The following is a 20,791-nucleotide window of genomic DNA, read 5'->3' on the forward strand; positions in this document are numbered from 1 at the left end:
TGCTCAGACGCCATGTGTGGCTCCGCATCTCTGGTTTTAAAAATGAGGTTCAAAGCACTCTGCTTAATCAACCAGTAAACCCTGATTTTTTGTTTGGCCCTAATGTGGACACAATATTAGACTAAATGAAGGACACCGAGACAGCCAAGTCTATGGGAGCCTTGCAGTCACAACAATACAGAGGCGGCTCCTTTCGTCACTCCGGCAACAGAGGAGCTGCAAGAGGAGGCTCAGCGCAGCAAACCTCATACAACAAGGGGAACGCGCAAAACACCTACAACAAAAACAGTAGAGGTGGATACCGTGGCAATAACAAAAATTTTTTAAAAAATTCCATATTCCGGTACATCCAGCACACAGGAAATATCTCAGGTTCACATTACAAAATCAGCACTATCAATTCAAAGTCCTTCCTTTTGGGGTGACAACAGCCCCAAGAGTATTCACAAAGTGCCTAGCGACAGTAGCTGCACATCTCAGAAGACAGCATATCCATGTCTATCCGTATCTGGACGACTGGCTCATACAAGCACAGTCAGCCCAGCAATGTGCCAGCCACGTCACGCACAATTCACCTCCTGCACAGTCTAGGTTTCTCGCTGAACTACCCAAAGTCCCATCTTCAGCCTGCCCACGTACAACAGTACCTGGGAGCATCTATAGACACTCTGGCAGCAAAAGCACAGCCAAATTCTGTCAGGATCAACAGCATACAAACGCTGATCCAAAGGTTCAGGCCCCAACACTCACTACGAGCCCGAGTGTTTATGCAGTTGATAGGCATGATGGCTTCATGCATTTTCATAGTCCCTCACGCAAGACTACACATGCGTCAGCTGCAAGAGTGCCTAGCACAGCAGTGGAACCAGGCTCAAGGACAAATAAACGACCTAGTGTTGGTGACCAGTCGTGCATACAACTCTCTGCATTGGTGGAATCCACAAAACCTTTGCAAGGGACGACTGTTCCAAGAGCCTGTACCACAAATAGTGTTGACGACGGACACATCCCTGATAGGGTGGGGAGCCCATGTCCTCCACCACACAGTACAGGGCTTATGGACCACGCAGCAAAAGAAAATGCACATCAACCTACTGGAGCTGATGGCAATTTTTCTGGCAATGAAAGCGTTCAAAGTACATCTGTGCAACAAGACCGTGTTGATCCGGACGGACAACATGACTGCGATGTACTACATACAGAAACAGGGAGGAACACACTCTCCACAGCTGTCATATCTGGCTCCGAGCATGTGAAAGTGGGCCATACAAAGAAACATTTTTCTCATGGCAGAACACCTCCCAGGCAAGGACAATCAAATAGCAGATCTGCTCAGCAGGCACAGCCGACAGATGCACGAGTGGGAGATTCATTCCACAGTGCTTCAACCGTACTTCCAGCAGTGGGGACAACCAGAGATAGACTTGTTCGCCACAAAAGAAAAACGCAAAATGCCAGTACTTCACCGCAAGGTACCCGCAGTCTCAGGGCAATGCAATATGGATGAACTGGTCAGGCAAATTTGCCTACGCTTTTCCACCAGCACCGTTGATACCGCTAGTGGCACGCAAACTGCGCCAGCACTCCATGACGCTAATCCAAGTTGCTCCAACATGGGCGAGGCAACCGTGGTACACCACGTTCCTAGAACTTTCCGTGGTGCCTCATCAAAGACTAAAACTAGCACCCAGTCTCTTAACGCAGAGCCATGGAGACATTCAGCACCCAGATCCACAGCAGCTGAACCTTGCAATCTGGCTCCTGAAGTCCTAGAGTTTGGCTACCTAAACTTACCTCCTGACTGCATGAACATTATCAAAGAGGCAAGAAGACCTACCACAAGAGCATGCTATGCTGCAAAGTGGAAACGTTTTGTCATTTACTGCAACAACAATGACATAAACCCACTAGACGCATCAACTCAAAATATCATATGCTATCTTTTGCACCTACACCGCTGCAATCTAGCCTATTCATCCATACGGATACACTTAGCGGCCATAGCAGCTTACCTTCAAAACAGGCAACATCTTTCACTATTCAGAGTGCCTGCAATTAAGGCATTCATGGAGGGACTCAAACGAGTCATCCCCCCAAGACACCCACCTTCACCTGTCTGGAACCTAAACATCGTTTTAACCAGACTAATGGGACCACCTTTTGAACCTCTACACTCGTGTGAAATACAATTTTTAACATGGAAGGTGGCATTTCTCGTACCGATTACTTCACTTAGAAGAGTTAGCGAGCTGCAAGCCCTAACTATTCAAGAGCCATTCTTCCAAATTCACGCAAATAGGATCGTGCTTAGGACAAATCCAATATTCATGCCAAAAGTGGTATCCCACTTACACATCAATCAAACAATAGAACTGCCAGTGTTCTTCCCAAATCCAGTCAGTACCTGAAAGGGCCCTGCACACACTAGTTAAGAGGGCTCTCCTATATTACATAGACAGGACAAAGGATTTCAGAAAAACAAAACAATTGTTTGTTGCTTTTTCACCACAACACAAAGGCAACCCCATTTCTAAATCTGGATTAGCCAGATGGATAGTTAAGTGCATTCAAATATGTTATCTTAAAGCGAAACACACCTTAACAGTTCCCCCAAGAGCGCATTCTACACGCAAGCTAGGGGCATCCATGGCTTTCCTGGGAAACATCCCTCTAGATGAAATATGTAGAGCAGCCACATGGTCAACCACACATACATTCACAAAACACTATTGTGTAGATGTACATTCCAAACAGCAAGCTGCTGTAGGACAGGCTGTTCTAAAAACTCTTTTCCAGACTGCTGCAACTGACACAGGTAGCCACCGCTAAGGGAGAGACTGCTATACATTCTATGCACAGATATAAATTCAGCAGCCCACATGCCTCGAACGGAATATGCTACTTACCAGTATGCATCTGTTCTTGGCATGTAGGGCTGCTGACATTCATATACCCACCCTCCTCCCCGGTGCCTGTCGCAGCTGCAGGGTTACCTTCTTAACATACACTTACATGGCCATCTCTTACTTTCCTATACTCCATCTTTGCCACAATGGCGAAAAACAATCTGACGATGGAGGGGATGCCCATGCGCACTGTAGTCCAGGGGAGGAGCCACCTATCTCGTGATACTTCGAAGACTCTTCCAGGACAACAATGTGCAATCATCCGGACCCAACACTAGGCGGTGATCTATGCTATAGATATGAATGTCAGCAGCCCTACATGCCAAGAACAGATGCATACTGGTAAGTAGCATATTCCTTTTTCTGTCTGTTGAGATATTCTTCCCTTGTTCCACTTGGGGAAGGATCTTCGCTTGCGGGGTTCTATCTCACAGCTTTTTCACTTATATGTAGACGGTGTCTAATTTCGTCTTTTACAATGGGGTCTTGCACAATCTTAATTCACGGATGTTTCATCCTTCGCACACTGTTGCTATACTTTCACAGTTTTTGTTGGTGGCTCCACGATGTGCCGCGGAAAAGTTTCTCCAAAGAAAATTGACGTCAGCGTGCCAGGACGGACTTATATGACCTCGCTGACGTCACGTATGTGGACGACGTCAGGGCAGGGTCGTGTGGCACCGGCGCGCAGAGGTGCTGCAAAAAAATTTTTTGCGGATCCAGTCTGCGGCAAGACCTAGTTACCAAAGGGAAGTAACTCGTACGTCAGGGGGCAAGTCACTGTGCATGTGAGGATCACCATAGACACATGACCAAAGCAGTTGATCACAACGGTGAGTATACAATCCAGTGCATTGAAAGATTGTTCGAAGGCTACTCGGAAAATAACTTGAGAGGCCCTGACTAAGTTTGACTCGTGGCATTGGCTCTAAGCCCCGATGAAGCACATCCGAACCAGACAGCGGAAGAAAACAATCCAACCATGGAGTTGATGCCCATGTGCACTGCCAACTAAGGGAGGAGTCGCTATACCTCGTCTAACAGAAACAAGTTGTACACATCCTAGCCTAACACTAGATGGCAGGAGTATGCACAGCATGTTACTCTACAGCACTACATGCCACAAACGGATGCTTACAGGGTAAGTAACATAATCGTTTCTTAGTCCCTTTAGGTACTTGATTCTTTAGACATGTTCAGGGTCAACAAATGGAAGATGATGTACTAGATAGAATTCCAGGGTATATAATCTTCTCCTTGTCATATTGTGGCTGTGAGAAGTTGGCCTGATGTGCAGTGCTCACTATTCTAGTGATCACTATATATCAGTCCAAACAACCCTTATTGATGATTGGTTGTAAGTCAACCTTATAGACCAGCTATCCTAGTAGCATGGATACGAGCAGTCTAAGGCTAAGACTCTAGAGGGCGTGTTAAGCCAGCTGTTTTACCATCACATTACCCCTTGAACACCCAGTGAATGGACACCACACAAGTGTTATGAAAATAAACAGTGTATTTATTTATAACAAGACTACCCTGGCTCTTTATGAGACAGGGAGCTAAGCACACAACAAAACTCTTATGAAAATACTTCAAGTCGCACAATTTACACAAATGCCCGAGGGGCACGAAAAACCATATACTCTAAAAGTGGAATGCGAATTACTAGCAGGTAAGTAACGATTCTCAGAGGCTTTAGGAACGCTAGGCCTACAATACTGAACACTCAGGTTAGGAGCAGGAGGCCTAGGGGAGCCACGTGCAGAGTGGGAACTCTCACGCGTAAGGCGGGAAAAAGCCTATGGAAGCTAGTGTTCACAAAGTTAGTGTTCTCGGGCGAACCCGACTAGGTAGGTCAAAAACGAGAGTGGATCTGGACCCTTGGATAGTGAGGCTATGCTGAGGCACCGAAATGCTGAAGTTACCTAGCCCAGGGGCTGCAGCTGCATAGGTCTGAAAAGACGTCGGGATTCTTCGTTGACGAACCAGGAGCCTGAAGGAAAGGAGTTGCTGGCAGGCGACCAGGGAAGATTGTTTGAGTGATCCAAGCCTGGATCGAAGATGGATGACACCTGAAAGCAGAGGGGACCAAGTTCGTGACTACTAGCCAGTAGTCAAGTGGCACCAGGAGGGCACCGGATGGTAGTCACCTCGACTAGGTGAGTGGGCGACGCTGTGCTCTGCAGTCTCACGGACCAGGAGGCGTTGTCGGCGACCAGGATGGAAGTACGAGCTGTCCCACGATGGATGATGCTGTCGACGTCGCTGGACCCAGGATTGGGGCAACAAGTCTTGGCAAATTCAAGCCCACGCGGTGGACCTAAAATGGCGTCTGGAGTGGACCAGGAGGGTCCGGGGTGCTCCTCTCTTGGAAGGGAGCAAGGGCCAGTCTGGAGCAACCAGACCAGCAGCAGTGATGTCGTCGGGCGTCGTTAAGAAGGCCACAAGCCAGCGGGCTAGTAGCCAAACAACGCGGTGAGCAGCAAAAAGCAGAAGGGCCCCACGCAGATCGTGGAGATGCTGGGAGGCTGGACTTCGGTGCTGGGGCTGCTCAGGGTCGGGGCTTCTCGGACCCCAAAGCACTCACCAGAGGATCCCTCGGCGGTCGTGCTGGAAAGAAGTCGTGCAGTCTTGAAGATGGCCGGTCCCTCGAGGTCTCGTCGCACCCACGGTTCTCAGCTTGGCTGTAGAGGTGGGTAGAGGTCAGAGGTGCCAGGGAAGCCGGTTCTCGTCGAGCTGGGCAGTCAGATTCCGGAGGAAGGACTTGCAGCAGACCGCAGTGTTCTTAAGATGGTGCCTGCGGATGCAGGGTGACTACTCCTTAGTCACAAGGGAGAATCTTGAAGAAGAAATCTTGATGTCCTTTCGTAGAAAGTCGTGTCTTGATTCCAAAGATGATGTAAACTGGAAGGGGGCCTGCTCCTACCTTTATCTTGGAAAAGGGGGCTGGCACGCGACTAAGTCCTGCCCTATGGGTGGGACCAGGAGGGGGGTGGTTACACCCCTCTCCTTTGGCGGGCTTTCCCCAGCTCAGGGGCTGGTGTGCCCCTGGAACTGGTTCAAGCCGGCCTATGCACAGTGAGCACCGGGGTGCCACTTGCAGTCACCTTCCTCTGTAGCCCTGCCTACCTGGAATACACAAAACCCTGTCTGGGACGGTGCTGGCACCGCCCCTGGCAGGAAACCCTTTGTCGTTGCCTCCTGCTCTGGGAGGACTCCCAGCAGCAGGAGGGCAGACTTGTGTCTCGGTGGCAGCATCCATTTTGTGGATGCTAAGGCTCTGTCTGACTTTAACCGGGGTTACAGGTTACATCCATGTCGTGTCCCTCTAGAAGGGTGGAATGCTAACCCCGTCGCCAGAATTGGCGAGGGGTTAGTATTCCAATTCGTATGACACCTTACTCGACATGTTTTGATAAAGCGATACCAGAGTTGGCATATAACCGCGAGGATTATAATGCACTTAAGAGTATATGGTATGCGATATCATGGAAACGGCTATGGGATAGATCCCGAAAGCCGCAGACAGGCTCAGCTCATGCCAGAGCACCATCTCACACGATTCCAAGCACTCTGCCTTCAGGATTGTTAAGGCCTGCCATAGGAGTGACTGATAGGAGATCTGTGTGTCCATTTAGGTTTAGATATAGGAATACTATATCTAAAGCAAAGGGTGATTACACCACCTTGCCCCAGCTGTCGTGCAGCCAGTTGTGTCAGATTTGGATGGCCAGCCAGGGGTGGCATAATACATGCTGCAGCCCCTGGTAGGCCCTGGGTACACCTATGCCCTGGGTACCTAAGGTACACGTTGAAAAGTTTTGGTCGTGTTGCGAGGAGAAGGCCCCGATGTCCGAAGAGTAACTCGACTCCGCAGATTCCGACTGAAAGAGACGAAAGAACTCGAGACCGTACGCAAACAATACCGACGTAAAGAAACGAAGGCCTTTTGGCCTTAAAGAAGCTATTTTTTCTCGGTTCCGACAGAGACGTCGAGACCGCATCCGAACCCAATGGCGGAAAAAAACAATCTGGGGATGGAGCCGATGCCCATGCGCACTGTAGTCCAGGGGAGGAGCCACCTATCTCAGGATACTTCGAAGACTCTTCCAGGACAACAATGTGCGATCATCCGGACCCAACACTAGGCGGCGATCTAATGCAAAAGATATGAATGTTAGCAGCCCTACATGCCAAGAACAGATGCATACTGGTAAGTAGCATATTCAATCCAATTAGATATGTACCTAAGGTACATGGAATCCATTTTACAGAGAGAGCAGTAGGCCTGGGGTCCTGAATAGCAGGGCCCCAGGTCAACTAAGTCAGAAAACCAGCAAAACACCAGGCAAAAAGTTGGGGGCAACCATAGTCAGGGATCTACCTTCCTACAGTGGCTGTGATAAATCGAAGGTCATGCAAATATATATACATACATACACATATACATATATATATATATATATATATATATACATATACATATAATATATTTTTTTAATCTGTTTTTAGCTGTACTTATCACAGCTAGCAGGAAAGGCCTACATAATATATCTGGTAAAGTCTTGGGACTTGTTCAAGATCAGTTAAGCAGCACCATGTATTGCCTCCGTCACATTGCATTGTCTGCTCCTTGTGCTTTTTTGTTTCATATCCTTGGCTATTGAGCAATAAGAGGCAGTGTCCACCTTAATTAGCTGTCTTGGGCAGCCTCAGTCGTCTGCTTCCACTATTCACTGATTTGTCTCAAGCTCCATCCAAATCTGTTAAAGCTGGTGCCCACATTGGGCAGGAACTGGTTAACATGTACTCAGTGAGGCTGAACAGCTGCCCTGGAGATTGCCATTGCGATCATTGTGATGTATTTACTGATTTATTTGGCTGAATGCTAGTAATGGTTACAGCTGCTGTTTCTTGCTCTATGTTGTAGGATTGTAATCTCACTATCTTTACTCTGTTCTAGACCCTCTGGTAGTAATGTGGACAGCCTCCTGCGCTTGAGAGGACGACTCCTGCTGGACCACGAAGCCCTCTCCTGCCTGTTGGTCCTCTTGTTTGTGGATGAACCGAAGCTGAATACAAGCCGCCTTCATCGTGTCTTACGGAACCTCTGCTACCATGCCCAAACGCGCAATTGGGTGATCCGCAGCCTGCTGTCTATACTGCAACGCAGCAGCGAGAGCGAGCTGTGCATAGAGAGCCCCAAACCCTCCACCAGCATGATTGATGAAAAGGGCAAGAAATCAACAAAGGCTTGCACATCAACCAGCACAGAGAACCGACCGCTGGACCTCTTGCACAAAATGGAGTCCAAAAGCTCCAGCCAGCTTTCTTGGCTCTCTGTGTCCATGGATGCAGCACTCGGCTGTCGGACTAACATTTTCCAGATCCAAAGATCCATGGGGCGCAAACACACAGAAAAGCACTCTGGTTGTGGTTCCACTGTTCACATTCATCCACAGGCAGCCCCTGTTGTGTGCAGACATGTTCTTGACACGCTCATACAGTTAGCCAAGGTAAGCCACTTTCATAGGTGTATAAATGGATTCAGAGAGTTGAGGTCAGAATGACGTAGCGATTGTGCAGAAGTGTGCTTACAACTGCCAGTAGTATTTGACTTTGGTGCTTTGGAGGCTGTTTTTAGAAAACAGGAGTCAACTCGTGTTCTGAAATGATGCTGCCAGAGGAGAGGTCCCTCTTGCCATTCAGTGTCGCCATTGGCAAAAAAAATGTTTTACCTAAATCCAACTATTTGGGAAATGTCTTTCTTGGGCAGAGTTAAATTGTCTCCAACTATAACATTTCGATTTTCTGCCCTTGTATTGGCTTGGTCCACATCTCATTGGAATAAAGCAAAATGACTATGGGTGATATGGGTTTAGAACAGCATTTGATAAGGTTCATGAAATACTGCCATCCGTGTAACTGTCGGCACTGAGCACTCAGTAAGGCCACCACAATGATATTCAAAGACACGGGGCTCGGTTTTTAATTTGTTCTCCCTTTCTTTTTTATGTTTAAGGACTTGGATTCCGTGCACATTTTGTCTCTGGACACTTGGAGACTGCTAAACTGTTCCCTGTGCATGTACTCTGCACCTTAAACATGGAGAATTATGTTTTGGTTTTCCCGTTTGGCATCTGGGACATGTAGCCAGAGCCACAACAAAGTTTGAGTGAACAGCACTAGTGGAATAGAAATCAGATGACACTTGTGAGCTGCAGTGTGAATTTGCACGGTTCACATTAGTGGCTTTAGAATATTGCGTCATGGTTTCTATTGCTGCTCTGAAACGCTGCAGGCAAGCATTGTAGCACACGCCTTTACATTTCCAATGCGTACTCCAGTGCATAGAAGTCCCCAAAGCGAAGATCTATAATTTATTTAAAAATAAAGTCAGACTATTCAAGTATGTGCCTTAATGTGTCTGCAGTACCCTAGATGCTAAACTCCATCTTCCGATGAAGTCACTTGATCATCTTTTGCAACATTTGTATAAAACCTCCAGATGCCTAAAGTGCTTGGGAACCTGCTACTACACGGCCTTCTCCTCTGAACTAAAAATCAGATTGATACTGAATTGATATTCTAGGTCATAAATAATTTTATTTTTGATCTAGACTTCTCTCCTTCCGAATCTCATCAGGCACCAGGCTGGATCCAGAGATGTACCAGCCTAGCTCCGTGCAGCAGTAGGTGGTGTTGTGTAGCTCCACATCAGCTCTGCTCTTCCCCAGAAGCGACTGCTGGACCTGCATGTAGGTGCCACCGGAGAATGCTGGCACCAGTTCTCTTCTTTCTCTCCCCTTGCACATGGGTCCAGAACTAGCTCCCTATTTTTTCTCAGTTGACAAGCATTTTTCCAGATTTATTCCCAGCATCCAAGGGAGCATGCCCCCTCCTAAATCTACAAGGTTTAAGCTTTGTAGGGACTGTATCTAACAAATGTCTATGGTGGATCCCTACAAGGTGTGCCTATGGTGTCTGGGTCAGACTGCAACTCCCAAGTCATGCATTGAGTGTGCCTGATGAAATTGAAGGCAATCCGCTGCTAAAATGCAAAGCTGTACATTGCTGAACACTGCAGGAAATCACATAAAGGCAGTTTTCTCTCAATGTTGATGGGACAGACTCGTTCCCCTCTTGGGGGCTGTTAAACAGCTCATAGTTGAGATCCAGTTCTTCAGGTAAGTTCTAGTTCAAAAAGCAGCACAAGAAGTCCAAGCGAGCGAGCCTCCTCCCAAATTAACACACTCCCTGTGAGAAGTAGCAAGGACGTCAAAGTGCCAGTAAGCTCCACCCCTACAACTAGCGACCCAGTCCTTTCAGAGGATGGAGTCCAATCGACGGTACCCAGGCCCTCTGTGACAGTAGCCCCCGAGGGAGCAGCCTCTAAGCTGCTTTAGTTCACCCTCAGCAGCACAGGACCATAGCATGGGAGATGGGATCAGACATGTTTTCCATGGGTGGCAAACAGTTACACCTGACAGGTGGTCCTGGTCCAGCAAGCTCTTTCCCACCTTTGCTTTCCATTCCACCACATCTTCCAACCTCATCAGAGTGGTTTTCAGAGGAACATTTGACTTTTGGACAAAGGAGCCACAGAGCCCTCCATCCCATTCTAGACCTAACGCCTCGTCCCCCTCCCCCTTTCCCATTTCTACTGCAGAAGACCACATTTTGGATTCTCTTTCTGGCCCAGGTTTTTTCTGCCCGGAGTCCTACATACTTGATGGTGGCATTGGACTTGCAGGACATCTATTTCCAGATTCCTGTCCTGCACACCCACAGAACCTACCTGTGGTTCAAGGTAGACTACAAGATTTTTCAGTTTGCTATGCTCCATTTTGGCTTCTTAGATGTTGACAAAAGCGATTGCAGTAGTCGCTGCCCATCTTCAGTGGTCAGGGAGGGGCTACCAGTCTTACCCTACCTCAACGAAGGGCTCTTGACCGCAGGCTCACCAGTAACTTGTGGACCACCTCCTGATGATGGCAAGCCTGCTGACATTGTTGGGGTTCACTGTCAGTATGCCGAAGCCACACCAGTCTCCATCGCAGTGCCTCTCTTTTGTCTAACCTGGATACGGTGCATTATGATCCTTGGCTCTGTATCAGAGTCCAGGACATTTGGGACATGATCCTGATAATTTGGCTTCAGTCCTGGGTCTCAGTGAGGGTGGCTCTAAGGCATTTTGGAGTATTGACCTTCTGCACCCTGCTAGTCTTACATTCCAGGTGGCATATGTTGGCCCTGCAGTGGGATCTGAAATATCAGTGGGCCCAGCACCATGGAAACCTGTCAGATTCCATCCGGATTTCGAAGGAGAGTGCAGTAGATCTGCAGCGGTGACTGCTCAACTGCTATTGGACCAGTCCCCTCTCCCTGTCCAATCCAGAGGTGGCAGTAGGGATGGATGCATAACTTGTGGATTAGTAAGATCTGATGGAGGTAGATTTCAGAGGTCTCTGATCTCCAGCAGACCGTTGGGTTTGTGGGCCATTCCCTCTGTGTTGAATGGCTTCCTGCCTTCCATGGGGGGGGGGGGGGGGTTGAAAGCTGGATTAGGAGCTCACAGTCCACTCCACTGCCTTGTGGTATTGCAACAAACAGGGCCGGGTGAGGTGCTTGTTCGGTGCCAAGATACCTTGTCCTCTAGAAATGGCTGGTTCATCAGGGCTTTCCCCTGATCCTGAACCACCTGGCGGGATCTCTAAATGACAGACTGGACAAACTCAGCTGTCAATGCTTAGCAAGTCATGAATGGCATTTACACCCGGAGGTGACACAGGGCCTCTTCCGGTTATAAGGAGAATCTTGGCTTGATCTCTTTTCCACCAATGAGAACACGCAATGTCCACACTTTTGAGCACTGGATTTCCCAAAAAGGTTCTCTTTCTGACACAGATTCCGCTTCGAGTGTAGCAAGGGACTCCTGTATACCTGCCTCTCCTGCGTCAAGTTCTTAGGATCAGGAGCAGCCAGACCGAAGTTATCCCAGTGCCTCCAAATTGGGCTAGGAGAGTGTGGTACTCGTAATCTTTGGCCATGAATATCCATCGTCCCATCAGGCTGCGCTTCAGGAGCATCTTTTGTTGCAACAGCATGGCAGGAATCTACATCATCATGGGTGGCGATTGAGTATCGACAGTTGATTGTCTTCAGCCTTCTCCCTGAGGTGGTTGATGGTGATTCAGGCGGTTACGCCTCCATCTACTTGGAAAAGCAAGAACACCGGGCACAGTGTATTTAACATCTAGTTGATATAAAACCTCTAGACCAAAAAAGAAAACAGATTGTTCCCAAGATAAATTGACAAATGTATTTTTTCCTTATTGATATTATTCTTATTCCTTTTTTTTTGTAAAATTTTTGGGGGTTAAATATTTTGTAAACAAAAAATATAAATTAGTATACTTACAACATTCATGTACATTTATCAACCACATCTGTTTTCTTAATGTTACGATTGATATATTGCAAAAATTCCATGTTCTATACGATAAGGAACATGATTTTGACGTATTCATGATTTGGCTATCTCATTTTAAACACAATCAAAGAAAAATTCATTTCTGATAGATACATCTGCCGTGTGGATTCCTCACCTTGTGAATACCCCTTGCGTCAGCAACATTCGGAAATTCTTTTTTTCGTAGCCTCGCGCCGACGTGGACTCCTGACGTCATAGAGACACGACCTCGCTCGCGACTCCGCTGACGTCACCGACGCCTATAATAGGCCCACGCCGGCGTGATGACATCAGTTCCCTTTTTTCCGCGTCGTCGACGCGAACGGTTTCGGGATACTCTGTAGCCTTAGTACATTGTTACTTCGTTTCTTCGATTCTCCATTCTCAGATATTGTCATGTCGACAAAGAAGACCGGTTTTAAGCCTTGCAGAGAATGCGGGAAGATGATGTCCGTTACGGACCCTCACCAAGACTGTATCTGGTGTTTAAGCTCGGATCATGACGTCGATGATTGTTCATGTCAAAAGATGAATCCGAAGGCTCTTTGTGAGAGGGAATCGAAACTTCTTGTTGCCAAACTTAAAGCAAGTAAGGTTAAAAGATCCTCAAAGCATCTGAAGAAGTAGAGGTCAAGGTCTCGAGAGGCGTCGGCCTCGAAGTCATCATCCGGTCATGCTTCCGGTTCCCACAAGAAGCATAAGAAGAGGAGACACGGATCACGTCATCATTCCAGATCAAAGTCTCCCAAAAGGATGAAGTCGAAAGTGATTCCTCCTCGTGAGTCGGAAGGTGAGGCTTCACCTTCGAAGTCGGTGGTCCATTCTCCGACTCCAGTTCCAGATCCGACTCCGACTCAGTCTCCGGCTCCATCTCCGGCTCCGGAAGACACCGATGGAGTTCCTGTTGAGGAAGGGGCTTCGAATCCTGTTGAGGAAACAGATTCTAATGTACCTCGAGGTCAGCCTGAGCATCCACCATTCCCGACTCCAGGTCAGGACCCTTCTGCGTTTTTAAACGCGATGTATGGTGTTTTCTCGAGGTCGTGGTACCCCTCTGGAGCACCTTCGGGTCCCATGGGTCCAATGGCTTTCAATTTGGGTGTTCCACAATCATATGCTCCAGCACCCTTCATGCCGTATATGCCGGCTCCGACTCCGTTGTGGCAGTACCAAGCTCCACCGAGGTCGACGCCGGTGTCGACGCCGGCTCGACCGAAGTCGACGTCTCCGGTCCAGGCGTCACCCCTTGGATTCTATGGGGCAGCCTTCTAAGCCCTCGGATTCGATTCCGAAGTCGGCTCCGGCGCCGTCGAATTCGGCGTTGGATTCGACTGCACTTCGAGTCAAAATGAGATCTCGTAGAGAGGCTCAACGACTTCTGGAGGAGCAGAGAGTTAATGATTCATCTTCTGAGGTGGAGGAAGGTGAACTGGAAGGGGATTGTTTTGAAGACCTGGCGGATGCTCGTGGTCTTGAGTTTTCTCCGGAGTGGTCTTTGCCTTCTGGACCTGATGCTCTCTCCAGAGATGTTCAACCTTATCATGTTGTCATGAAGAAGGCAGCAGGACTTTTAGGTCTGACTTTGCCCTCTGTCGAGTTTAAATCGAATTTGTTGACAGAGGTTCTCCATTCTCCTAGTTCATCAGTGGAACCTTTGCTCCCATTTAACGATGCCTTAAAGGATCCTATAATGGAAGTTTGGGAAAAGCCTTTTTCTGCTCCTGCCGTTGCAAAAAGTGTGGCTAGGAGGTATAGAGTGGCTCCTGAGGATCCTGCTTTCTTATCTTCGCATCCTTCCCCTGAAAGTTTGGTAATTCAGGCCGCTTGCTCTAAGAAGTCTGTTGGGGCTTTTCCGCAGGTGCCTGGCGACAAAGAGGCAAAGAAACAAGATCAGGTCGCGAAGAAGATTTTTTCTTCGTCCAGCATGGCTTTGAAGTCTTCTAACGCCACTTGCCTCATGGGAAGGTACATCCATGCTCTTATGGACTCTATAAGTTCTTTGGTCCCTAAGGTTCCTGAAGCTAGTAGAAAGGACTTTGAAGAGGCTTTATCTGACACTCAGGCAGCGGCTCGTCAGGTCATCCAAAGTGGACTTGATACAACAGATTCTGTGGCAAGAATCATGGGCACGGCGGTTGCCACGAGGCGTTCATCCTGGTTGAAGTCATCTGACTTTTCAGCTGATGTGCAGTCTGCATTATTGGATTTGCCTTTCGATGGCGAGGGGCTTTTTGGAAAGAAGGCAGACGCGGCCTTGGAGAGATTCAAGGACAGCAGGGCAACTGATAGATCTCTTGGCCATCAGGTCAGGGGTTCTACGACCAGAAAGTTTAGAGGGTTTGGTCGCTCTTCCTTTTGGTCGTATAGACCCGCTCAGCAGCAGCAGCAACAACAGCAGCAGCAGAATACCTTGTATAGGTCTTACAGAGGGAAACAGAGATCACGTCCTCGAGGTCGTCAGGTCTCTTCCTCCTCCAACCCCCCAGCCACAGAAAAGCAGCCCTAGATCCGCCATTCAGGATCATGTGGGTCCAGTGGGGGGCCGGCTTACCTACTTTCTACGAGATTGGGAATCGGTTACATCAGATCTTTGGGTTCTCAATCTCGTAGAAAATGGGTATGCCCTTCCCTTTCGGGAATTCCCTCCCAATTACCCTCCTTGCCAGGGATATTGCTCAGAGGAACATCTGTTACTCCTACAGGAGGAAGTCCAAACACTTTTGAGAAAAGGTGCGATAGAGGTGGTTCCAGAGCAGGAAAGGGGTCAGGTTTGCTACTCCCGGTATTTCCTGATTCCCAAGAAGGATGGCAGGCGTCGTCCGATCCTGGATCTCAGGATCTTGAATTTTTATCTGAAGCAGGAGAAATTCAAGATGCTCACCCTTGCTCAGGTTCTTCAGGCTCTGCTGGAAGAAGACTGGATGGTGTCACTCGACTTGCAGGATGCGTACTTTCACATCCCAATCCTGAAGTCGCACAGGAGGTATCTCCGTTTTACAGTTGGGTCACAACACTACCAGTTTGCAGTCCTTCCGTTTGGACTTACTACTGCACCTCGGGTCTTCACCAAGGTGATGGCAGTGGTGGCGGCGCATCTCAGAAGATCGGGGATTCCGGTATTCCCGTATCTAGACGATTGGCTGATCAAAGCGGAGTCGTCCGAGATTGTGCTTCATCATCTGCAGGAGACAACCCAGTTGTTGTACAGGTTGGGTTTTTCAATAAATGTACCCAAGTCTCACCTGGTGCCCTCCCAGCGCAACCTGTTCATAGGTGCAGTACTGGACACAACCGTATGTCGTGCATTCCCTCCCCCCTCAAAGGATTCGCGACATACGGGAGATGATTCCTTTATTTTACAATGGAGCGGTCGTTCCAGTCCTGAAGGTCCTTCGCCTGCTCGGTCTGATGGCTTCATGCATTCTGTTGGTCAACCATGCACGCTGGCGCATGAGGGCGCTCCAGTGGTGCCTCCGCAAGCAGTGGTATCAGCACAATGGAGATCTCAGGGAGTCAGTGAGGATCTCCAGAGAAGCTGCAGCGGATCTGTCTTGGTGGGGCGTGGAAGGCAATCTGTCCCAAGGAAAGCCTTTTCAACTTCCCCCATCGGTGGCCACGGTGATATCGGATGCATCCACTCTCGGGTGGGGTGCTCATCTGGGGGATCTGGAGGTCAAGGGCCTTTGGTCTCCAGAGGAAAGGTTGCTTCACATCAACCTTCTGGAATTGCGGGCGATACGTTTGGCGCTCAAGGCCTTCCTCCCTTCCCTTCGCGGTCAGTCTGTTCAGGTCCTAACGGACAACACGACCCCGATGTGGTACATCAACAAGCAGGGAGGAGTGGGGTCGCAGTGTCTCTGCAGAGAGGCTCTGCGTCTCTGGTCCTGGGCTCAGGACCATCAGATTTGTCTAATCGCAAATCATCTGGCCGGGGTGTTGAACGTTCGTGCAGACAGTCTCAGTCGGCAGTTCTCTGCCGACCACGAGTGGAGGCTTCACCCGGAGGTGGTTCACGACATCTTTCGGATGTGGGGGACTCCTCGGGTGGACCTGTTAGCCACTCACGAGAATGCGCACTGCCTGTCTTTCTGCAGTCTCCAGTATCCGATGCAAGGAGCCTTGGGGGACGCGTTTCAGTTGAGTTGGAAAGGTCAACTCCTTTACGCGTTTCCCCCCATACCCTTGATTCCTCGGGTTCTGAGGAAGATTCGCCTAGACCGGGCCCAAGTCATATTGGTCGCCCCGGATTGGCCAAGAAGGGTGTGGTATACAGATCTTCTCCACCTCTCCTCTCACCCGCCGCTCCGTCTCCCTCACAGGGCAGACCTCCTCTCTCAGATGGAGGGGCAGGTTCTACACCCCCAACTCCAGACATTGCACCTTCATGCCTGGAGATTGAACGGGGCAACCTGATTTCCTTTTCCCTCCCGCCTGACGTTGTGGATGTCATCTTGTCAGCCAGGCGTGACTCCACTAAGTCCATCTATTCTTATAGATGGGCGAAATTTGTCTCGTGGTGTGGGGAAAGGTCTATTGATCCTTTGAAGGCCCATTTGTCTCACGTTCTCCAGTTTGCCCTTTCTCTGGCGCAACAGGGTCTTAACGTTGCTACAGTGAAGGGCTATCTTTCTGCGCTGTCAGCTTTTCTCTGTTTGCCTGACCAGCCTTCTCTTTTTAAGTCACCTGTGGTTTTAAGGTTTTTAAAGGGCCTTATTAATAAGTTTCCTCCTGTCCCTTTTATTGTGCCTCAGTGGGACTTGAATCTGGTCTTGACCTTTTTGATGGGTGCTCCTTTCGAGCCTCTCCACAAATGTCCCTTGAGGCTTCTTACCCTTAAAACGGTCTTCCTCGTTGCAATAACCTCGGCAAGGAGGGTAAGTGAGCTTCAAGCTCTTTGTCACAAGCCCCCTTTCTTGTCCATACATGGTGATCGAATGGTTCTCAGGACCAGGGCTGCTTTTCTGCCTAAGGTGGTAACTCACTTCCACCTAGAACAGTCCATTACTTTACCTTCCTTCTATCCTCCCCCTCACCCTTCTAAGGAGGAAGAGAGACTGCACCGTCTGGACCCTAAGAGGGCGGTGTCCTTTTACTTGGACAGATCCAAGGACTTTCGTTTGGAAGACCAGCTCTTCGTTGGATTTGCTGGCTGCAAGAAAGGAAGAGCGGTCCATAAAAGAACTTTATCGAGATGGATCGTCCTCTGCATAAAGATCTGCTACTCTTTGGCCGGTAAGGAACCACCAGAGAGTATAAGGGCTCATTCAACTAGAGCTAAATCTTCGACCTCAGCATTGGCTAGAGGCGTGCCTGTAGAAGATATTTGTAGAGCGGCAACTTGGTCTTCCCTCCACACTTTCGCGAAGCATTACTGCTTGGATTCCGAAGTGAGGAGGGACGGTCACTTTGCACGCTTTGTCCTTCAGGATTTCCTGGTCTAGAAGAGTGGACACCCTCCTCCGGGAGTGGGGACTGCTGTGGGACTCTATTCACAAGGTGAGGAATCCACACGGCAGATGTATCTATCAGAAGAACAAGTTACTTACCTTCGGTAACGCTTTTTCTGGTAGATACTATATCTGCCTGTGGATTCCTCACTGACCCACCCGCCTCCCCGTTGTCCACTCTTCTTTGCCAGAGTTACTGTAATGTAATGTATATATATTTTGTTGTCAAGGAAATGTTCCAATTTATTTCCTGCTTTTGCTTAACACTGTGTGTTTTGCCTTGATTATTGTGTACTATGTATACTTGTATATTTCTACTGTCATTGGTCCGTCCGTGTGCCTCGATGGCACGGAAAAAAGGGCGGAACTGATGTCATCACGCCGGCGTGGGCCTATTATAGGCGTCGGTGACGTCAGCGGAGTCGCGAGCGAGGTCGTGTCTCTATGACGTCAGGAGTCCACGTCGGCGCGAGGCTACGAAAAAAAGAATTTCCGAATGTTGCTGACGCAAGGGGTATTCACAAGGTGAGGAATCCACAGGCAGATATAGTATCTACCAGAAAAAGCGTTACCGAAGGTAAGTAACTTGTTCATTAGCAACCATTAATCACAATCGCATGATATACAGAGACTGGTGGTTTGTTGACAAACAACGTGTTTCGGCTAGGCCTTCCTCAGTACTCTATCACAGTGGTTACTAAATAAAAAATAAACTTCTTTACAGTCCAGAGTTAGTGTCCACTTAGGCAAATGACAATTAGTATTAACTATACAGATAACCAACCCAATAGATCAAATGATCCTATTCGAGGTTTCCTTCTAAAAGTCAGTATCAATGCGTGACAAGTTAAACCCAAACAATAAATAAAACTATAACCTTATAATATTTCTTAAACTAGAGCTTACCGAATACCCGTGTGAACGTGGAAAAGATCGTGGTTGTAAAAATAAATGCAAGTGCCAATAATTAAAAGAAATCACTGAACCAACCTCCCCATTCTATTTTGAGAAAAGGTAGATGACATGACTATACAATATATTGTGTCTTAGTTTGTTTGTGGTGGCCTATTTACAAGATTATACTGCTTACACTATTATACATTCTTACTTAGGCTACCGATCAAATTAACACCATATATTCAAATAGGCCTACCTTTTGGGTATTTAGAATATGCTGTCCACAGACGATAAAGGTTTATGGTATCTGACGCAAAGTAGTATGATGGCTCTATAAACCGAAACAGTCTATTGCCTCTATTTCTGATTTGCAGCTACTCGCGTGATAATAGATCTCTATATATATATATTCTATTTTAAATATATGTACCTTTCTTATCTGAAAGAAACAGGTTACTTTTAGATTCCTTACTTTAGAATATCCCCAGGCGTCAGACTGGATCCGGAAAGTTTTTCGTTAGCAGTACTTCTGCGCGTCGGTAGGCGTCCTCGGTGGCTCCGCGTCAGTCGGCGGTGTCGTGATCGCCAGGATGACGTTGTCGGGGGACTTAGACGCTGCCCTCGCGCGCTGACGTCAGTTCATCTTTTTTTCGCGCCAGCAAGCGCGCATCCGGGAAGAGCAGTACTCCTAGTCATTTTTGGGAAAGTAAGAGAATGGTTTTGAAGAGTGTCAGGAAGATTGGTGCTCAGCGAGTTCCCAGTGTCTATGGGGCGGTGGGGTAGCTCTGTGTTCGGTGCGAGACAGGTCAGGAGAACAAAACTAGCAGAAAAACAACCCCCGAGTAGACAGATAAGGATCTCTGGTCAAATGAAATGCAACAAATTTCCTGTGCATACGACAAACTCATGAAGTTCTCAGGTGAAAACCAGATTATAGTGATCATTCAAGAAATGTTCCTGCAATCCAACAGTGTAGAATGAAAAATTGTTTTAATGGTTCTGAATTGAAAATCAGTACAAACAAGAGCAAAAAGCCGACACGTGTTTCGTCACACCGTGTGCGGGTAATGACTCATCAGGGCTGCGGTTGAGAGGCGGCCGCGTGTGTAAGGGGCGCAACAAGCGTGGAGCGCGGTGTAGCGAAACCGATGGAAATGATCCTCGGTGCGGGCAAAAGTAAAAGGTGATGGATGCACGGGTACGTCTAAGGACGGGTGTGTCCTAGTCGATGTGCTGAAATCCAACGCGAGCATGGATATGTGCAATCTGCAAGGTCGACATCCATGTAGTGGATGTAGACCTTGCAGATTGCACATATCCGTGCTCGACTAGGACACACCCGTCCTTAGACGTACCCGTGCATCCACTTCCCTCTGTCGGCGTGCTTTCGGGCCCGCAGACCCAGCTAGGTTCCCAAGCGGGCCAGCGGCTTCAGCCCTGGCGCCGTCAGGGGCTTCGCCCCCGGCGCCGTCTTTGACTTCGGTCTCGACGCCGCAGGGCCCCGGGGGATCCAGGCCTGGATCCCGGTCGACGCAAGTTGACCTCACGACTCCTCCGCTGGCACCGACCCTGATGGTGTCGCTCCCGGTCTGGCATCGGAGCGGTGCCGCTTGGCGCCCGTCTCCGGCGTCGGTGGGTGAGCATTTCATCTACGACCCGGCTCCGTCATTTCTGCCTGTTTATCAGGACACGCATGAGGGGGGAGGACTATGAGGGGTCTGGGGACCCTCTGGCACAACATTGCCAGTTAAGTCAGGACTGGGCAGATGAGCTGGGGGAGGTCAGTGGTCTGGATACATCGCCTGACACTGGATTCATCTTTCCTCCCTCCGTGGCTACAGAGGAGGGTGATACCTATGGTGTGGTGTTGCGCAGGGACGCCAAGGCCTTGGCTCTTGAGCTCCCTGCCACGGCCGTGAGGACTAACCTCCTCACCAAGGTGCTTGAGCCGCCAGTAAGCTTTTCGGAGCCTCTGTGCCGTTCAATGAAGCCCTCACGGACGTTCTGATGGGCACTTGGTCCAAGCCCTCCACAGTGCCCCCTGTGGATCGGAACGTGGCCCGTCG

At 48.8% G+C, this 20,791-nt stretch overlaps 1 protein-coding gene across 2 annotated transcripts in view; it reads left to right on the forward strand.

Moving 5' to 3' along the window:
- Nucleotides 1-20,791, forward strand: part of HUWE1 (HECT, UBA and WWE domain containing E3 ubiquitin protein ligase 1) — a 1,655,742-nt gene that overhangs the window by 1,411,862 nt on the left and 223,089 nt on the right. For both annotated transcript variants that reach the window (XM_078664564.1, XM_078664565.1), the window contains one exon: nucleotides 7,873-8,425. In XM_078664564.1, the coding sequence (XP_078520690.1) occupies nucleotides 7,873-8,425 (553 nt within the window). The remainder of the gene's footprint in view (nucleotides 1-7,872; nucleotides 8,426-20,791) is intronic.

Source organism: Lissotriton helveticus, chromosome 10 (assembly GCF_964261635.1).
Source record: "Lissotriton helveticus chromosome 10, aLisHel1.1, whole genome shotgun sequence".
NCBI classification, from domain to species: Eukaryota; Metazoa; Chordata; class Amphibia; order Caudata; family Salamandridae; genus Lissotriton; species Lissotriton helveticus.